This window comes from Oreochromis aureus, linkage group 5 (genome assembly GCF_013358895.1).
Source record: "Oreochromis aureus strain Israel breed Guangdong linkage group 5, ZZ_aureus, whole genome shotgun sequence".
NCBI classification, from domain to species: Eukaryota; Metazoa; Chordata; class Actinopteri; order Cichliformes; family Cichlidae; genus Oreochromis; species Oreochromis aureus.
In genome coordinates, this window is record NC_052946.1 from 10,121,802 (window position 1) to 10,142,066 (window position 20,265).

The window sequence follows — 20,265 nt, forward strand, 5'->3', positions numbered from 1 at the left end:
GTGGAGGGCGCGCTAATGGGGGACGTGGGCGTGTCATCATTAATATGTGCGAGCGCAAAGTCTGTAAATTGTTGCTCGTGCGCTGTTGTCGAGACTGTGTGGGCATATACAAGTAGGTTTAGAGGGGAATAAAATCAGAATCGCATACAAAATTAAAAAGAAAAGGAGATTTGGTAAGGTGTCGCCATCTTTAGTAAGGGACAATAACCCAACTCCTATAACACAACTTGTTGTAATTCGCACAAAGTCGTAACGTGTTTACTTTAAATCGATTTCCAGTGTTCCTAGAAGTACACTGGCACTTACTGCACGATTCGCACACACAGATTGACTAAAATAAAACAAATGTATATACCTTTGCCTCCGAAACGGTTTGCAAGTGGGTCCTTGTCGCCATGTTTACTTTGGGTGACGCCAACTCTCTTCCATTTTCCTCCGCCTCTGGTTGTCAAGAAGATGGCAGCTTCCAGGCAGGCATGAGAGGAAATACTTCTTCACAAATCGAATGAATTTGGATTATTGCCGCAAGATTAGAGCACATATCTGTGTTTTTGCAATAACTGCATCGAAATAAGTGAGTAAAATTCTGAAGCGTCTGTGCCTTTTTCGCTCTGTTGTGTTTTGTTGTAGCAAACCGCCCGGCCATTTTTCTTGTGGGAGCTGTAGACTTAGGCCGATTGTTGAAAAGATGGCTGCTTCCAGAGACGGCATGAAACATAATAACATTGTGTTTATGCTGTTTAACTCAATTTAGCTCAGTTTTAAGACCTTTGCCGAGCTTGCCTTTGTATCAGGTAAATTATGCACGACAGAGAAACTTTAAATTGCGTTGAATTTAATTGAGAAATTCGGCAGCGCTTTGACAGATGCCAGCTAATGCCGTTAGCTCGAGCAAATTAGGTTGAGCAACTAGCCGCTAGAGCTAACAGGGTTCGGCTAACATGAGAATTTGAATGCCGCGATTGCAACTTTTAATTTTTTGTAAATCTAGGTAAAAGGTCCCATAGTTGTTTGGCCCTTTAGTGCCATAATATTTGCAACTGTTAACGCAAACTTTGGATTTTTTATAACGTTGATAATTGCGGTAAAGCGGTTGCAAAGAATGCTAAAGTTGTTAGCTACAATATGGCGACTCCCAGAGAGGCATGAAAATAGCCGACTGTTGCTAACGATTGCAGTAGTGGATACATTAGTGCTACGACTGTGTATCGTTTTGTGAACACGGGCTTATAATCACCCGTTGGATTTGCATTCATCCTGCCTTGTTTTTTGTTGATGTAGTGGGTTAGTTGTCATGTATTTTTCTTTTTCGTTTGCTTCCGCCATTTTTCCGACGGGCAGTAGCGTTAGCGGGTGTTTGTTTGGTTGCAAGATGGCGGCTTCCATGGATTGAATTCAATGGTTAGAAACAACTAATAATAAACTTGGATAATGGCAAGATTTGCTATGATTCTTAACAGAACTACAACGTCATAACTGCGTAAGAGACCATAAAGCAGAAGTTGCTCGAAAGGTTTTGCACAAATATAGTTTTTTGCTGTTGTTGTTTTTTCTTGGTTTTTTTTTGACAGTGTTCATTAACCAAAGCTAACCGCTAACTGTAAAGCCTGCTTTAAAGTTAGCTATACTGCACGGTTAGATGCTGTTTTTATATTGCATAGGTTTTATGTAAAGATAACAGAACTGTTCAAGCACATATGACTAATGCGTCTTTATTATTTATTTCGGTAGAAGTCATGTCTGCCCCTGGCTCCGCGGTATCTGGGACCACGGCGTCGGTTCTGCAGCCGCGATGGAAACGGGTCCTCGGGTGGTCTGGTCCTGTTCCCCGGCCCAGACATGGACACAGAGCTGTGGCTATAAAGGAGCTTATGGTTGTTTTCGGCGGTGGAAACGAAGGGATTGTGGATGAGCTGCATGTATACAACACCGGTAAGCGCAACTTTGCATAAAGAACTTTATCGATTGTTTCAGCAGAAAGCATCATTTCTTTACAAATAAAATTCAAATATTTAGAAGGCTAACACAAAGTAAGTATCTAAAAAAAGTACAGTTCATTTCATTATATGTTTATAATGCGCAAAACTAAATAGCCTTGCAGGCCCCATTAGGCCAAACAGAAGTTAGCCCCCCCTGTCGGAGAAGGATTTTAATACACGTTAAAAAAGGCGGGCTAAAATAAAATGGATGATGCTGGTTGGTTTAAGCATATCCTCTGCCCCAGTTTCCTGCTTATAAACCAATAAGGACAGGCAGACTCAGCAGTTGTGTTTGTGTTCCCATTCTTTAATGTAGATTTCAAGTTTATGTTTCCAAAAATAAATAGAGGGTTGTTTTTAGCTTCTACTTTTAAGCATTTTAAAGCCTTATTGGGTATGATAGCATGACTTTACTTATTAATTACAATTTGCCACAGGAAAGCCTCCAGAAATAACCCCTTTGCTGTTATTGTGTTTTAATTTTTAGCAACAAACCAGTGGTTTATCCCAGCAGTCCGTGGTGATATCCCTCCTGGTTGTGCTGCATATGGTTTTGTCTGTGATGGCACACGGTTGCTGGTATTTGGTGGAATGGTGGAGTATGGAAAGTACAGCAACGATCTTTATGAACTACAGGTAAACCTTTATTGAAAAATAACCCCAGTTTTCGTATTAAGTTTGCTTGTCAGTATAATGAAGGCCTGTAAAGTATTTATAGCAACAAAATATAGCTGGTATCAAAGTCAGATTTTCCAGAGATATTTACAAAGCAATGTTCATATGTAGGCCATCGTACTGCAAAGTCTCTTATCAGCTGCATTCAAATTTTCTCTTGTCTGCATCAGAGATGACTGATACAGGAAAAAATTGAGAAAGTTGATTGCAAAGTTATTTTTCACCCATCTCCAAAAGTTGATTCTGTTCATCTGGAGGTAGCGTTTTGTGGGAGAAACGTTTCGTCACTCATCCAAGTGACTTCTTCAGTCTCAGCTGACTGCAGGTTTCCCCAATCTTATAAACAGTACTCATGGCCGTTGATCAGTGGGCTTTGATCAGTGGTTGTTGATCAATGGTCATGAGAATTTGCATAATTAAGATTAAGGAACTGACCTTTCAGCCCATTGTTCCTTCAGTGGGCTGGTTTCAGTCAGTATGCAAATGTACTGTTTATAAGGTTTGGGGAAACCTGCAGTCAGCTGAGACTGAAGAAGTCACTTGGATGAGTGACGAAACGTTTCTCCCACAAAACGCTACGTCCAGATGAACAGAATCAACTTTTGGAGATTTACTTACCTGGATGATTGAGCATGCATCAAGACATTTTTCACCCATGTTGCAGTTCAAATATTCACTAGAACAGGCAAATTATTACAATTAAATTCAAGGTCACTTGTAAGTTTCATCACTATACGTGTTGCTGAGTGTTCAATGCTCAGCTGTAGAGCATTATAGTAAGGTTGTGTCATTGAAACTATGATGACTTGTGAAATGCACACAGGGAAGTTTGTCGCAAAGTTTATGGTGTCATTGGTTGTCTCAGTCTTGAGAAAATACATTAAAGGAGTAATGCAGTGCAGTCAAAGTTCTGCAGTGTCTTTATTCTTAAAACTGTAGTATAAAAGGTTACAACTTGGGATGTTCTGCTCTTCTAGTATGTTTGGGTTTGCCAAATTTCATTAACCGATCCTGAGAAGTTCTCAAATATTTTTACTGTTATGTGTTTAAGAGAGTTACATGTTTCTGATTAAAGGGTGTAAGGAAGTAGTGTGCCAAAAGTTTTTGTCACCAGATCCCAGATGGATTTTTAATCATTGGGAAATGGAGTAGATGTGTAAACAAACACTAAATAAATGTGGACTTGATGAGGGGGGGAAAGTATGTAAGGGTTCAGTCACAATTGTGATGCTAAATCTGTCCTTATTTTTATGTTGTCAGAACAAGGAATGTGGTCAGCTTAAGACTTGTTAGTTACAGCTTCTGCTGCCATCCATCGACTGATCATTTTTTTTCACTGTGGTTTCTGCTACAGGCCAGCAGATGGGAATGGAAAAAATTAAAAGCAAAGAACCCGAAGAATGGCCCCCCTCCTTGTCCTCGTCTTGGCCATAGCTTTTCACTGGTTGGCAACAAATGCTACCTGTTTGGTGGACTCGCCAATGACAGCGAAGACCCAAAAAACAACATTCCCAGGTACAGAGGTTTTCTGACCAGTCGTCAGTGGAGCACTGTTTTGCAGGACTGCATAATATTCTGTTTCAGCCACCGACGTGAGTGTCACTGTGTTTTTATTCATCAGATACCTGAATGATCTGTACACACTCGAGCTTCGTGCAGGTTCCAGTGTGGTTGGTTGGGATATTCCAATCACATACGGAGTCCTGCCTCCTCCTCGTGAGAGCCACACTGCTGTGGTATACACAGAAAAGGCAACCAGGAAGTCGCGCTTAATAATCTATGGAGGAATGAGCGGTTGCCGTCTTGGAGATCTGTGGACACTTGATATTGGTATGTTTTATAAAGTGTAAATGGAGAAATAACAACAATAAAATACAAATGCCCTGCCGTCAGCCCTCTGAGACATGATGCTACTTACACAGTATCAGAACAAATGGAACTGAGCATTTCACTGTTAGAGAAGCAATATAGGAAATTGTGAGTTTTCTGTACACAAGCTGCCTTATCTATTTGCATTTAAGAATAGATGACCTTATATTCATTATTTTTGTAAATGTCTTGCTGCTTATCATTTCCTCCAGATACCCTGACATGGAACAAACCATCAGTAAGCGGCACAGCGCCACTTCCTCGAAGTCTTCACTCTGCTACCACCATCACAAACAAGTGAGATGACTGCTGCACATTTCCAACAGCAAACTTAAGTTTCATTTTAGTCATTTTTGAAATTCCCTGTGCTTGTTAAATGGTCTAAGTGCGAATTCATTTCTCTGTGCAGGATGTATGTTTTTGGAGGATGGGTACCTTTGGTGATGGATGATGTCAAAGTGGCCACACATGAAAAAGAGTGGAAATGCACAAACACTCTTGCGTGCTTGAACCTCGGTTTGTCTATCTCTGTTTTTATTGGAATAGTTGTTTTTGTTTGTTTGTTTTTTTTAATAGCAAATGTGCAGTGCCACTCTTAACTTTTGTGTAATTCTTCATTAGACACCATGTGTTGGGAAACTGTGTTGATGGATACTCTTGAAGACAACATCCCCAGGGCCCGTGCTGGTCACTGTGCTGTGGCTATCAATTCCAGGCTTTATGTATGGAGTGGCCGTGACGGTTATCGTAAAGCTTGGAACAACCAAGTCTGTTGTAAAGATCTGTGGTACCTGGAAACGGGTAGGTGTGCTGTAACATGAGTGCTGTTGGAGACAACAGCTGGTTATTAGATAGTATTGAAAATTCTGCTTTCCCCCCCAGAGCGGCCGCATGCCCCTGCCAGGGTGCAGTTAGTCCGTGCCAACACAAACTCTCTGGAGGTGAGTTGGGGTGCAGTCTCCACAGCTGACACATACTTGCTGCAGCTGCAGAAGTATGACATTCCTGCAACTCCAGCTGCAGCCTCTCCAGCTATGAGTGCAACCCCATCGCAGCCCCTTAACTCTCCAAAGAGCCCAGCGCCAGCTGCTGCAGCACCGTCGGCTCAGAGCTTACCACAGACAGGTATTACTATTCTGTATTGTTGTTACCACACCAGGAAGCTCAGCAACTGCAACAACCCAAATTCTACAAAGTGTGAATAATTTGGTTCATTTGTTTTACAGCAGTCTTAAAGGTTGCAGCTCAGCAGTCTGCAACAGGCGCATCTGTTGTCACAGTTCGTCCCAGCCAGCCGGGGAAATCCCCCGTCACTGTGACATCCCTTCCTCCAGGTGTTCGAATGGTAGTTCCAGCCCAGACCACCCAGGGATCGGTATGAGCAGTTTCATACAATTGTGTTCTTTCGCTGTGAATTGCACTGCCAGATCAACAAATAATGTCAACATTCTTTTCTTTTTAACTTTAAGCCAATTGGAAGTAGCCCTCAGATGAGTGGCATGGCAGCTTTAGCTGCTGCTGCAGCAGCAACTCAGAAGATCCCGCCCTCTTCGGCAGGAACTGTCCTCAATGTTCCTGCAGGTGCTACCATTCTCAAAACAGTGGCAGTTTCTCCCAGCACAACCACAGTGAAAGTGGCTTCTCCAGTCATGGTACACGTTGCAGTAAACACTCTTATTTCCAACATTATGCTCGTCCTATCACAAGCCATTTCTGATAATAAATTTGCGCTTGTAGGTCAGTAACCCGGCCACCCGGATGCTGAAGACTGCCGCTGCCCAAGTGGGCACAGCAACCGCATCCTCTCCCACCACTACCACCAGACCCATCATCACTGTGCACAAGTCTGGTGCAGTCACAGTGGCCCAGCAGGCCCAGGTGGTGACCACTGTGGTGGGAGGAGTCACCAAAACCATCACCCTGGTCAAGAGCCCCCTGACCATGGGCAGCAGTGGCACTCTGGTAAGAAAACATGGATTCTTTAGCATAATGTAATACTGCAACTCTACTCGAGAGCACCCTTTGGTGCTTTCACAGGCATGCTTTAAACAATGGATTCTGTAAAATGCTTCCTCGCACTCTGCATCTTTGTATCGATTGGTCACTCAATGGTGGCGTCTTTTTGAACCAGTAGGGAGGGTGTAAAAGTTGGCCTAAAGTGACTGTTGGAGAAAACAGGGAGCATGATGTCAGTGATCTGCATGACTGTCGGTCAGTTAGGGCTACAATGATTCTAGAGCCATGATTCTGGTGGTCAAGCATCCGGCTGACCTCCCCGTACTATCCGATGTTTTCTGGTGACTCATGAATTTGAGTCTCTCTCCTATGTCGGCAGATCTCCAACCTTGGCAAGATGATGTCTGTGGTACAAACCAAGCCAGTGCAGACATCAGCTGTCACAGGCCAGGCTTCCACTAACCCTCTCACACAGATCATACAGGTCAGCTATCTGCATGAGTGCAGGAAAAAACAGGAGGTAGCTTAAAACTCCTGAGACAGGCACCACGTGTCTTTCCCTGAATAGTTTCCATAACATGCACCTTTCTTTCCAGACGAAGGGTCCACTCCCAGCTGGCACAATCCTGAAGCTGGTGACCTCTGCAGATGGCAAACCCACAACCATCATCACCACCTCCCAGGCTGGAGGCACAGGAAACAAGCCCACTATCCTCAACATCAGCGGAGTCTCTCCTACTACCACTAAGCAGGGCACCACCATCATTAAGACTATCCCCATGTCAGCCATCATGACCCAGCCTGGAGCTACAGGTCTGTTCTCATTCAAGCTTGCACACCTTTTGGCATTTGTGTAAATTAACCTTTAGGTTAAGGATTAGTGATTGATCAGTGATTATATTCATGCTTGTGTTTGTCCTTGCAGGTGTAACAAGCAGTGCAGGTATGAAAACACCCATTACAATCCTTACCACAAAGGTGATGACCACAGGAACTCCTGGGAAAATCATCACTGCGGTGCCCAAACTTGCCACTGCAGCTGGCCAGCAGGGACTGACACAGGTAAATTGGCTCTTTCTGCTCAGCAGTGTTTGTACATATTGTGTGTTGTGCTGCGTGTTTATCCTAAATCTTCTGTTTCTAGGTGGTTTTGAAGGGTGCTCCCGGGCAACCTGGCACTATTTTACGCACTGTTCCCATGAGCACAGTGGGTGGCGTTCGTCTGGTTACACCAGTGACTGTGTCTGCTGTTAAGCCGACTGTCACAACTCTGGTTGTCAAGGGGACTACAGGTACGAAAAAATTACTAAGTAATGATTATGTAAATTAACAGTTTTGTTTCTCTGGTTTCATTTTTCAATCCACACTTCTTCCAGGTGTCACCACTCTCGGCACAGTCACTGGTACCGTTTCTACTAGTTTGGCGGGAGGCACAGTTGATAGTTCAAGTGCCTCTCTCGGTACTCCCATCACCACACTGGGAACCATTGCTACCCTGTCCAGCCAGGTCATCAACCCAACTTCCATTACAGTTTCAGCTGCTCAGACTAGCCTGACTTCTTCCTCCGCACTGCCCTCTTCTACTATGACAGTGCAGGTAATACCCAGCAGCTCCACTTTGTAATATTTGTATTTTAGTCATTAGGTTTTGAAGCTCTTGCAGTAGCATGTGTCATAAGCTTTAAGTAGTGTATCACAACATGCTGAAAAAGACCATATGTGAAGATGCCACCTTGTCTTGTAAACGCAGACTAGTGAAGAGCTGCTCCTCAGAAATTTTAGGACAGTCAATGAAGTTCTTCTGTTTTAGACCATGTTTAACTTACTATTTGCCTTAGAGCTGACATCTCTTTCCTCTCAGCAGAACCAGCCCACCCAGGTGACTCTGATCACAACTCCCAGTGGTGTTGAGGCTCAGCCAGTACAAGATCTACCAGTATCCATCCTGGCTTCACCAACCTCTGAGCAACCCACTTCCACTGAGGCTGGAGCTGCTGGAGAGAGCTCTGGGACTGTCACTCTGGTCTGCTCTAATCCGCCCTGTGAGACCCACGAAACGGGAACTACGAACACAGCCACCACTTCTTCCGCAACAATTGGTGCAGGACAGGTCTGCTCTAACCCACCGTGTGAGACCCACGAAACCGGAACCACCAACACAGCCACCACTTCGTCTGCAACAATTGGAGCAGGGCAGGTCTGCTCTAACCCACCATGTGAAACCCATGAAACAGGAACCACCAACACGGCCACCACTTCCTCAGCTACAATCGGTGCAGGACAGGTCTGCTCGAATCCGCCCTGCGAGACCCATGAGACCGGAACTACCAACACAGCCACAACTGCTTCTTCAAACATGTCTGCGCTACGCGTGTGCTCCAACCCACCGTGTGAGACCCATGAAACCGGAACAACAAACACGGCTACCACAGCAACGTCTAACATGGGAGGAGTGCAACAGGTGTGCTCCAACCCGCCCTGTGAGACCCATGTGACGGGCACCACCAACACCGCCACACAAGCTTCATCTAGCATGAATGCAAACCAGACAGACACAGTGCAGAGCGTGTGCTCTAATCCACCCTGCGAAACCCATGAGACGGGGACCACCAATTCTCCGTCCACAGCCACCTCGAGCATGGGAGGAGACCAGACCAGCACAACAACAGCCCTGGTCCAGAGGGTTTGCTCCAACCCTCCCTGTGAAACACACGAGACAGGGACCACCAACACAGCCACAACTGCCACTTGTAGCATGGAGACGGGTGAAGGCACTGGTATGTAAACATACTGTGTACATTTTACCTGAATAATCTTATTTCTTTTTTCTTTTCTTTTTTTTATAATTAACAGCAAGTTAGGTTTCTGTACACTGATACACTCACAATCTTTTTTTCTTTTTTTAATTACACTTGTCTTAATATTTCTTAAAATAACATCTAGATCTCACATGACTGATGATTATGTTGTATCTAAGCAGTAAAAGTAGTTTGTTTAGAAATCAGCTATGTTACTGTGTCTCATTAGCAACCCAGCAGACAGAAGAAGGAGCAGAAGGTACCAGCAGCACAGAAGAGGCCTCCACCACAGCAACAACTGGCACCACCCAGGGCAGGGCTATCACTACTGTCACTCAGTCTACACCAGCCCCTGGACCCTCTGTGCCTGTAAGAATACCACATCATTCCTGTCAAAATAAGATCCTTTTCTAAAAACCATCCAGTATGACTAGGTGATGGTGGTAAAACTAATCTTAGTAGATGTCCGTGTTGGGGCTGCATTTCTGAATTTGATTTGCTGTACAGACAAAAGTACCAGACCACCTACACATTACACTTAAATGATCTGTTTGACCATGGAAACTGAAGTTGTGAAACTCCCGGTGCACAGTACTTGTGCTGATGAGAAAGCCAGAGCAAGTTTATAATCCTGTAGGTATTGAGTCAGCAGAGTGTTGATAGAGTGTTGGCGTCCTAATACAGTACTGCGCTGAATATCTACGAGCTCTTTAGAACAAAACATTCAAAAATGTTTGTAAAGGCAGACTGTATTGGTAGGTGCCAGAATTTAAACACCGGTGGCCATGGGACTGAAAACATGTGACTTCGCAGATTAAGAAGTGTGGCCTAATACTTTTGTCCATATGTGTATAATATGTAAGGAGAATGTCATTTTCTTTCTCATTGTGGGGTTTGATTTCTTTGTTTCCCTCTAGTCGATCTCATCCATCACAGAGGGAGTAAGCACTGCTGCTAGCTCCACAGAGGAACCCATGCAGACTGATGAGGCAGCATCAGCAGAAGCTGCACCCGCTGAGGAAGGAACTGCAGCAATGGAGACACAAGCAGAGGTGAATAAAGTGTGAAGGCAATAAAGTCTGTTTGGCCTTTGATTTTGAAATTCTTTGCAGTCATGCATTTTCCATGTTTTTTTGATGGAACTGCTTTAATGTGTTCCTCAGGGAGAAGCAGCAGCAGCAACAGCCTTGAACCTTCCTTCAGAGCTGATGTCTGAGGGCCAGGGAGCCACACTAATGGTGACGGGGCTGTCGGACGAGGAACTGGCTGTCACTGCAGCAGCAGAGGCGGCTGCACAAGCAGCAGCCACAGAGGAAGCCCAGGCCCTCGCTATCCAGGCTGTCCTCCAGGCAGCTCAGCAAGCCGTAATGAGTGAGTAGAATCAAAGCTCTTTGTTCACCGACTTTTGAATTTTGAACATAGCCTAAGATCAAGGGCTGGCTGTAGTTAACAGGACACTTGTCAGTAAAACTATTCCTCTAGATGTGGAACTCCTGAATTCTCTGTGATCTTGCAATTCATAAAAAATGTATAACTTACAGATGAAGGCGATGCTGCTGGAGAGAACCAGCAACCCACCAACATCCCCATCATGCTGACCCAGCAAGATCTTGCAGCACTGGTCCAACAGCAGCAACAGTTGCAGGAGGCTCAGGCCGCAGCTCAGCAGGCCACGGTGGACACAAGCTTGCCCACCGAGGGTCTTGCTCCTGCCGACAGCCTCAATGACCCGTCTGTTGAGAGCAATGGGCACAACGACATGGCCGCTGCAGTCACTAGTGCTGTGGCTTCTCTCCTGCCACGCACCACAGCTGAGAGTATGTTTTGGTTTTTTTATAGTTACTTTGGATGTTACTGTTTGTTACAGCAGACTGATTATTTTTGTATTGCTCTTGACATTCCACAGCGCTTGCGCCATCAAGTACGTTTGCACCTTCTGTATCTGTGGCAAGTCCAGCTAAGCTGCAAGCAGCAGCCACTCTAGCAGAGGTCGCCAATGGCATTGAGGGAGAGGTGAGTCATTTTGGTGCTGCTGCACTTCTGATTATGTCAGTTGAGGTGACGAGAGGAAAGGAGGAATTTGTTGACTGTTTTTGTTCCCATGCAGAAGCAAGCCCCTCAGCCAGCTCCAGTGAAGCCTGTTGTAAAAAAGGAGAACCAGTGGTTTGATGTTGGGATTGTTAAAGTGACAAATATGGTTGTCACTCACTACTATGTGCCAGGAGATGATTCTCAAGGAGATGTAAGTTGTCTCAGGGAGCCTTTTCTTGTTCAGAATGATATCGATATGCGTTACAAGAGTCCATCTTTATCTAATCAACTACTTGTATTTGTTTGTTTGGTAGGATGACTCTGGCATTATACCAGACTACAGCCAGATGAAGAAAATGGAGCTGCAGCCTGGAACAGCTTACAAGTTCCGTGTTGCTGGAATCAACGCCTGCGGTCGTGGAGCTTTCTCTGAGATTTCGGCTTTCAAGACTTGCCTACCAGGCTTCCCGGGGGCACCTTGTGCCATCAAAATCAGCAAGGTAAACAAACCCTGTTGCATTGTAGATTTTACTCACAGGTGTGCCATACGTGATCACATGAGCCATGGTTTTGGCACTGAGTAGCATCTTTTCACTGTATCCCCCCCAGAGCCCAGATGGTGCACACCTAACCTGGGAGCCACCCTCGGTGACGTCAGGAAAGATCATTGAGTACTCTGTGTACCTGGCCATCCAGAGCAACCAAACAGCTGAAGCTAAGGCTTCCACCCCAGCCCAGCTAGCCTTCATGCGTGTGTATTGTGGACCCAACCCATCTTGCTTGGTTCAGTCGTCCAGCCTCTCCAACGCACACATCGACTACACCACCAAGCCAGCGATTATCTTCCGCATTGCCGCCCGTAACGAGAAGGGCTATGGTCCTGCCACACAAGTACGATGGCTGCAAGGTGAGTTCAAATTAGTTCTTTAAAATATTAAAAATACTTAATTACTGAGGTTGCTATTGATGGATTGAATCTCTCCACTTTAATGCCCTGTAGAATCAGGCAAAGATGCCTCCTCTGCAAAACCGGCCCCCAAAAGACCAGGCACCTCTCCTGATACGTAAGTACAGTATTCATGTTTCATATCGTGCACACAGGAACATTTCATCGATGAATAAAACATCCAGCACTTATTCTGGTTTTGTGTGTTCTCCTGCAGTAAGTCTACTGGTCCAAAGAAAGCAAGGACGGACCAGTGAGGTTGCCTGGAGACCCCTCCCAGTCTTTTCTTTTGGTCTTTTTTTTTTTTTACCCCACTCGCTGTCTTTTTATCAGGAAGACTGACCTTCACCCTTTCTCCTCTTCATCCTCATCCTAATCCCATCCTCCATCCACTTCCCCAATGTCTCAGACCAAGACGGCAATGGAGGCAGAACAACCGTATGAAGCCGAGACGAAAGTCGATCTGAGAGATGTTTCTGTAGATAAAACCCTCCTTCCTCCTCGTTCTGTTGGTCGTACTATTTTTAGAGCAACACAAACCTAGAAGCACATTATCTTTTTCAGTCACATCCCCTTCCATCCTTTTAACACCTATTTTGACTTATTTCAATAGTTGGAACAGTATAGAGAAGCATTTACATCTTTCACAAACTGGGAGCCAGCCTGAGCGCAATGTTACCCTTTCTTTTTTTTTTTCTCCTGTGTTTTTGGGGAATTCTGGGGGGGATGTAGAGAGAGACTACATGAAATGATGTACAGTGTTGAAAAAGGCTGTGGAAGCATTAGTATAGATGAGAGGAAAAAAAATCGGTATGGAAACAAATAAAGCACTTGTCCTCTGTGAAGGAGGACTTTTTTTTGTTATTATTATTATTTTGCTCAAAACTAATTTGCTTCATTGAGAACCAAGTCTGTACAGTCATCGTACTGGACTCCAGTCTCCTGGTAATGTCATCACTGTGCGCTTTTTACCCCAAGATGAGGACTGGTGGCCAACATGTTGGAAGAATGGCAAAAGGAAGAGATTTGTAGAGAACGAATGACAGACTTTGCTAGGACTGAGACTTGCAGCACACATGGAAAAACAAAAAATCTTCCCAAAAAATTAGCAAGCAATGATGCAGAAGATCTTTTGTGTAGTTTATTTTTGTATTTTTTAAGCTTTTTTTTCCTCCTGTGTGTATGTGTATGTTGTGTGCATTTTTAAGAGAAAAACAATTTTTTTAACTGTTGTTCATCCCAATAATTTGTGTTCATGGGAAGATGTTGTGGCTAATGTTGAGGTTGCCACTCTATTTTAAAAAAAAGAAATCTTCAGTTGGTCGTATGTTCTTGTTAACAGATGGCAATGAAAGTGAGAAAGACTTTTTGTATTTGTTCCAAGTAGAAACCGCAGAGGTTATAGGACTGAAGGGAACTTTTGATGTGGACCCAGGGAGAGAAGTTTTTACTTTGTTTACTACTCAATACTTGTGTTGCTTCATTTGCCAAACATGGAATTTCACAAGGGGGAGGAGGGGGGCGGGGCTTAGAAAAGACCAACATCAGATCTTTTCCATCCGTTCCCCTCCCCCTCCTTGATTTCCCGATCAGTTGTCCTATACTTTTTACGCTTATGAATGTGGTGTCCTCACATCTAAGTTTTAGAATGGCAAATTATCAGTAGAATTATTTTCCCTTCCCCTATTTGATGTATGTGAATCCATTTAATAAATCTTTTGTTCCTTTCCACGGCTCTGTATTCCAGACTACAGATGGTGTGCGAGCTAACTGTGACATGTAAAACCCATATATGTCTTTTGAATGGCGATGTCTTGGGAAGAAAGCTTACATAGCCGGAGTGTACTCACTTGTAAATTAGTTCATTCATAGAGCAAGAATGAAAAAAAACAGACAAAACAAAAAAAAAAGGAAACATCTTGGCCTTTTATATAATTACCTGTAACAAACTGTTTTTACATGTTGGTCATCTCTTGATTGCCTTTTGTGTCTTTGCTTATAAAAAAAGCGTATATATATATATAAATATATATAGTCTCCCTAATTTGCTTCTGTCAAGCTGATTCACTGTAGGAGTCCAAATCACTGCTAGGTTCATTACAATACAAAACTTGTACAGGGAGGTTTCTGACTGGACATGAGTGTATATCTACTTTGTAAGAGTGGATTTAGTTGTGATGGTAACGACGGCCAGGAAGATGAGAGCCCGGGTTTGCCGCTTTTTCTCTGGCCCGTACCTCGGGTTCTGTTTGTGATTTCTCCCGATTTCTTTCTAGAAATGAAAACTTTCTCTTCATATGCATTCATAATTTTGTGCGTGTCAGTGTGTCTGTTGAACAAAACTAGACATGCATGCAAAAAGCAGTGTATTTTAGTAGTGATGCCTTAAGTTAGACCATGAGCTGAAGGTTCTCAGAAAAAAAAAAAGAAGAAAAAACATTTAATGAGTTTGTTCCTCTCTCCATGTGGTATACAATTGTGTCCTTTCCTTCCACAGTACCTTTGCTGGGTCACTATTTTTGCACCCTCGTTAGATAGGTCCTCATCAGCAGTGCCGAGGTCTCTGAACTTTCCCCTTCCACACTGGGACGAGTGCGCCTCTCAGCACTCACAGGTGTTGCGAGTTTCTCTCGGCTGTTTGCAGGTTATCTGGAAATGTCCTGTATTTTCCAATGTGTGTTTTTTGTACTGTAGGGAGTAATGTATCTTTTATCATCAAAAAATAAACATGTTAAACATAAAAATATTGGGCTTTTGTGCGTGTGTGTATTAAGAGTAAACAGAAGACAAGTTGAATCACCTGCTGTAAGCCACGCTGAGCCGCTCTCAAAAACGGCTTCTCTACATCCAGATCTTCTTTGGCACTTCCTTCAAAGTATTCGCCTCTTATTTCCTCGCACCACTGCCGGGCCAGCTTGTCAGACACCTGAGAGGAAACAAAATGTTACTCACATGACGGATCAGAGTAATGTGTGGAATAAAACACACAAATCTAAAGGATGGGCCTCTTGGCAGACTGAGTTTCATGAGCAGCGGGCTTGGAAAGCCTGTGGTGACCAGAACCTGGCAAACTAAATAATGGTCACTTTTGTCATGCTGAGAGCAAACCTGAGATGTTGACATCTGATTTGTAAGAGTTAATAAACATGGATTATGCAGATTAAAGGCTCAGCATTAAGACTATAAAGGACAAACACAGCCCTGATTTCTTTATATTTGCTCCTAGTGAGCCAGTGATCTTGACCAATAGTTCTTCAGGCTTTCTGAAGGTCTTTCAAAGTTTTTCTTTCTACACTGAGTTTCCCTCTGTTCAATCCAGTCATTGTACTTCATAGACACTAATCTATGAATCATTCAAGCATTAAATAAATCCACCTAACTCAACGCATGAAGTCTTCACATAACAGAAAACATAGCAAACCCATTTCAAATGATATTTTTAGGTGCTCCGTTATGAGCAGCCTGTCATTAAAAACATTTGTTCACACTTCTTGACCAGAATCTACTAAAAATCTCAAAGACAACACTTTGACAGGCATAAAATATTTTTGCAAAGGGATTTCCATTCGCATCTCTACAAAGTGTGCAGTGACTACTATACGTAATATAGTAGTCTTAACTGTTATTCTGTAAGACTTCAGGTTGTGTTTTTGTATTTTATCTCAAATGTCCCAACTCTGTCTAACCAAATAAAATAAGCACAAAAGAAAGCTAAAGATTGTACCAATTTAAGTGTTATTAGGATAGAAAGAGAAACTGTCTAAACAATGTTTTTTCAGCTGCTGGCTTCTTCGTTAATCATTTTTAGCTCTGAGTCGGGATGTGGCTATAGATAGTCACATCTGATTTTGAGCTGCCACTTCCTTGTGAGAGTCACATGCAGTGTGTCACTTTGCATCAGCTTTCTTCACTCTGCAAAACTGAATAATAATCAAAATAATATCAACTGACAATTTCCTTCCACCGACTTCAAGCAGTTTTCAGGCTTTCTTGTAGATTCATTGCATTTTCTCTTTGTGGTAGTTTCCATCCAATTCCAGTAAAACTTGCACTGATTGTGATTTACAGTTTTCCTCCTTGGGTAGGCAGTAGAAGACAGTGAGGTTAACCTGCACTTGACCCATGCTTTCTTCACAGGCCCTGGGTGAAAGTATCTTTCCTGCAGTGTTGACTTTTGAACACCAGAGCCAATCAAAATGTGAGACTGAGGGACAAGAGATAAAAAATGCTGTGCAGCCTCCACATAAAGTAGGACACCTGGTTACCCTGGACACAGCTTACTTTACTGTGCGCTCACATCAAAAATAGAACAGAAGAATACAAAATCTTAATAGAGACTTCACTTTTGATCTAATACTCACTGTGACTTGCATTTCCTTTGCAAGAGTGTCATTTATAAAATACAGACAAATTAGGCAGTTTAAAAGAGGTTTCCACTCACATTTTACCATTTCAGTTCATTAAGTTAGAAAAGAAAAGAAAAGAAAAGAAAAGCTATGGAACTTTTAAGCAAAAATGCTTCTTAATGCATTTAAACCTGTACACATGGGCAAGATGACCAGCTCAGGCTGAAGCCAAGCATTAGAACAGCGAAGATCGATGATTTAAATGACTTTGAATGTGGCATGGTTGTTGGTGCCAGGCAGAGTGGTGTATTTCAGAAAGAAAAGAGAAATCTCTTGGCGTAAACAACATGAAAGCATGGCTCCATTCTACCAACAGTTCAGGCTGATAGTCGTGGTGTTGGTAATGGTGAAAGGGCACATTTTCTTGGCACACTTTGGGCATCTTAGTACCAACTGAGAATCGTTTAAATACCACAGCCTACCCAAGAACTGTTGCTGACCATGTCTATACCTTAATGACCATCTTCTCATGGCTGCTTCCAGCAGGAGAACGCCACAGAGCTCAAAGAGCTCAAAAATCTCAAAGTGGCTTCTTGAGCTTAACAATGAGTTTGCTTTACTCAAGTGGTCTCCACAGTCACCAGATTGGAATCCTACAGAGCACCTTTGGGATGTGGTCGAACGGGAGATTTACATCATGAATCTGCAGAAGCTGTGTGATGCTGTGGAACAAAATCTCAGAGGAATCTTTCCCCACAACCTGGGGAGTCTACACCATGAGGAATTAAGGCGGTTCTAAAGGCAAAAGTAAGCTACGGTGTACATTTAAAAGTGCCCAGTGACTGCATACACACAGAATGGCATATTCTATGACTAGCTACACTAAAATGATGTTCTCCTCTGTCTTAATTAATTGAAAAACACAAAATTGAAGCAATTTGATAACAAACTGTATAACAAGGTAGCTCAATATAGACTAAAGGTCCTAAACCTAAGTGTTCACACAGGTTGCCACTACAGCACCAGGCCGAAAAGCGGGTAAGACAAAAATGATGTTATAGTTCAGTGGTGGGTCCAACAAATCTGCATTTAATAAAACTGCATCGAGCCACGCGTGTGGTAAACCTGGAGATGCCTCACTGAGACTGACTGAAAGAAGAGGACTTTGACTAACCTCTCGGTCGCTCAGATCCGTTTTGTTGCCCAGTACAATAAAAGGGAAATCAGAAGGATCCTTGGGTTCCCCTTGGATCAAAAACTCCTTCCTCCACCCATCCAGAGCAGAGAAGCTGGCCTTGGATGTGACATCAAACACCAGCATGCAGCAGTGAGCTCCCCTGTACAGAGGTGTACCCAGAGACTGGAACCTCTCTGTGCCTGCTGTGTCCCAGATCTGACATGCACACAGTGGGAAACATGAGATTAATCATCATATATGACATGAATGTCTTGTTCCTGGGTGTGTGTGGGCTTGTTTCACTGCCAAATGCACAGGTGCACAGGTGAATTACCTGCAGCGTGACTGTGTCCCCATCTATGTTGATTGTTTTAGAGAGGAAGTCAGTCCCCACAGTGGCCCGGTACATGTTGGTGAAGCGGTGATTCACGTATCTGTTCATGACGGAGGATTTTCCCACCCTAAGTAAACACTCACATGTTTAGTGGAAATCGAAAAAATGAAGACCTCTGGCTCTTTTACCGGAGACAGCCACATTATTCTTCTTGCATCGCACTGCGCCGTTAAATACACACCCACACTTTCACACTTTTGAGAATATCAATTTAGAATTATGTCTTAAACTATGAACAGAAAGAGATCCGGGGTAAATGAAAGTGAAACAAGTATCGGTGGAACTGCGTAATTAATAAGAACCTTTAAATGCCCCTTTAACTCACCCAGAGTTTCCTATGAGGATTACTTTCAGAGTAATAGGACCTTTTTTGTCACTCATATCCATGTCTGATTGTTTGAGCCAGCTGGTATGAACCCACGAGAGCTCACGCTGCTGATGCCTTCACGGGTCCCTAGAAATATTCAGCTTCAGTGACTGGAGTGTCACACGCCTATAGCCAGATTTAGAAATTAAAATAAAATAACTAAAATACTAATATTATTATTATTTTAACTTTCCAAGTGATTTCCTCCTTGTGTTAAATATATATCCAAATATATTATGTGTTGCTTTTTAAATCCCCAGTAGATGGCTACAAGTTCCAAATTACAAATAAATACTTCCTATGCCCTCTGTGTGTCATTGTTGTATCTAAAATTCCAATTAAGTTGCTGTGCAATGAAGGCACCGCATTATGACAGGTGATTGGCACACAGCCGTGTGCTCCTCATTCCTGTCATAATGAAAGGTCCACAGACTCAGCAACAGGGCTCTACTCCAGGAACAACTCTGAGTTTGTTAACCCTGAGCTGAGGAAACTCCGGATCTTCTTGTTCTAGAAAAACAGTCAACTTCAACTCTGAGTCAGTAACTGGGGTCACATAACCTGCTCGCTGGCAGGTTTTAATTAGCGAACTCTGAGTTTCTCTCTGACTCCTCCCCTCTTGCTGCACCTGAACCACCTGGCTGACACCTCGAATCATTTCCTGATTTATAAAATCGCTGTCAATGTGCAGGGGAGTGAACTAATCTGCAGAAGTTGACGTTTTTACAAGCACTCAAATCCCAGCTAGATGCTAATTTTTTCTATTTTTGTACTTAACATTATACAGGCGTTTACTCGTCGATATACAGGGATATACAGCCATGACGTTGCATATTTCTAATCAACCCAGTATAAAATCCACAGTCTCCATCTCTGTGGCTCTGTGGAGAGTAGCTGTCAGACTGTCAGTCAGTCTTCTGAAAAATTAACTGACTGTTTCAGTCAAACTCATCTGTGTAAAACTTTAGACACACCGCATGCTGATGGTGATGGAAAAATGTCTGTCACAGCTGGATCTTGGATGATATGAATATTTGAGTGAAGGTGAAACTGATCTTCACAGATTGTTCACAGATTCAGTCACTGAATGATCTGAAACTTTTTAAAGCAAGTGAACCTCAACATATTTTCCACTGAAGATCACCTGAGTGACTCTATCAGTGACTCCAAACTGGAACAGCCCTAAGGTAGCCTGTAATGGATCAGTGTTTTGATCACTGTTCGGCTTTACTAATAAAACTTTACATTCTGCATTTGGAAAGCGGCCCTTTATTTTTTATGAATCAAACTATAAGGGTTACACTGGTGAACAGTAAAGATTTATTTTTCTGTAAATCTCAAAAATGGGATTGTTGCAGCCCATCAGTACATCAAATGTTCACTAAACAAATAAAGAAAGATAAAAAATAAATAAAAATAAAAATGAAATGCTCAAAACTGTAAAAACCCCCCAAAACAAACAAAAACAAACAAACAAACAAAAAACCCTTCCTTTATTCCCCACTAGAGGGCAGTACAGACCTCAGGTGGTTTATTTTTCTTCTCGGAATGATATCCTTAGAGCCATGAGGTAGGGTTGGTTTGAATAATCTATGACCAGTTTAGTGTTTTTAACTGATTGTGAGGTTACAGTTATCAATGAAAGTTAAAATATCATCAATATTTTAATTAAATGTAAAAAAAAAAAAAAAAAAGGCCAGAAGAAGAAGGAGACATGTCAGAAAGGT

General features: G+C 43.0%; 2 protein-coding genes across 5 annotated transcripts; one reads left to right on the forward strand and one right to left on the reverse strand.

Annotated features, from left to right (window-relative positions):
* Positions 1 to 426: 426 nt before the first annotated feature.
* Positions 427 to 13,981, forward strand: hcfc1a (host cell factor C1a). 4 transcript variants are annotated; one of them, XM_031733021.2, is made up of 28 exons: positions 427 to 574; positions 1,732 to 1,932; positions 2,467 to 2,615; positions 4,009 to 4,169; positions 4,276 to 4,484; positions 4,736 to 4,820; positions 4,933 to 5,039; positions 5,145 to 5,324; positions 5,406 to 5,648; positions 5,750 to 5,898; positions 5,993 to 6,175; positions 6,261 to 6,485; positions 6,859 to 6,963; positions 7,076 to 7,292; positions 7,405 to 7,541; positions 7,624 to 7,771; positions 7,856 to 8,076; positions 8,341 to 9,256; positions 9,507 to 9,646; positions 10,195 to 10,329; positions 10,441 to 10,648; positions 10,819 to 11,094; positions 11,184 to 11,290; positions 11,385 to 11,519; positions 11,623 to 11,808; positions 11,918 to 12,215; positions 12,309 to 12,372; positions 12,472 to 13,981. In XM_031733021.2, the coding sequence occupies exons 2-28, from the start codon at positions 1,737 to 1,739 to the stop codon at positions 12,509 to 12,511; spliced, it is 5,220 nt and encodes a 1,739-aa protein (XP_031588881.1). In that variant the 5' UTR covers positions 427 to 574; positions 1,732 to 1,736; the 3' UTR covers positions 12,512 to 13,981. The 4 variants fall into 4 exon arrangements, with proteins under 4 accessions (XP_031588881.1, XP_031588884.1, XP_031588885.1 ...); XM_031733024.2 differs by having other exon boundaries at positions 8,344 to 9,256; XM_031733023.2 differs by lacking the exon at positions 427 to 574 and adding an exon at positions 660 to 794.
* A 178-nt stretch (positions 13,982 to 14,159) lies between these two features.
* Positions 14,160 to 18,672, reverse strand: si:dkey-13a21.4 (uncharacterized protein LOC494576 homolog). Its single transcript, XM_031733026.2, has 5 exons — positions 18,497 to 18,672; positions 18,112 to 18,238; positions 17,775 to 17,993; positions 15,055 to 15,180; positions 14,160 to 14,942 (listed from the first exon to the last, which is right to left on the reverse strand). Exons 1-5 carry the CDS (start codon positions 18,556 to 18,558, stop codon positions 14,856 to 14,858), a joined length of 621 nt encoding a protein of 206 aa, XP_031588886.1. The 5' UTR covers positions 18,559 to 18,672; the 3' UTR covers positions 14,160 to 14,855.
* Between the last annotated feature and the right edge of the window lie 1,593 nt (positions 18,673 to 20,265).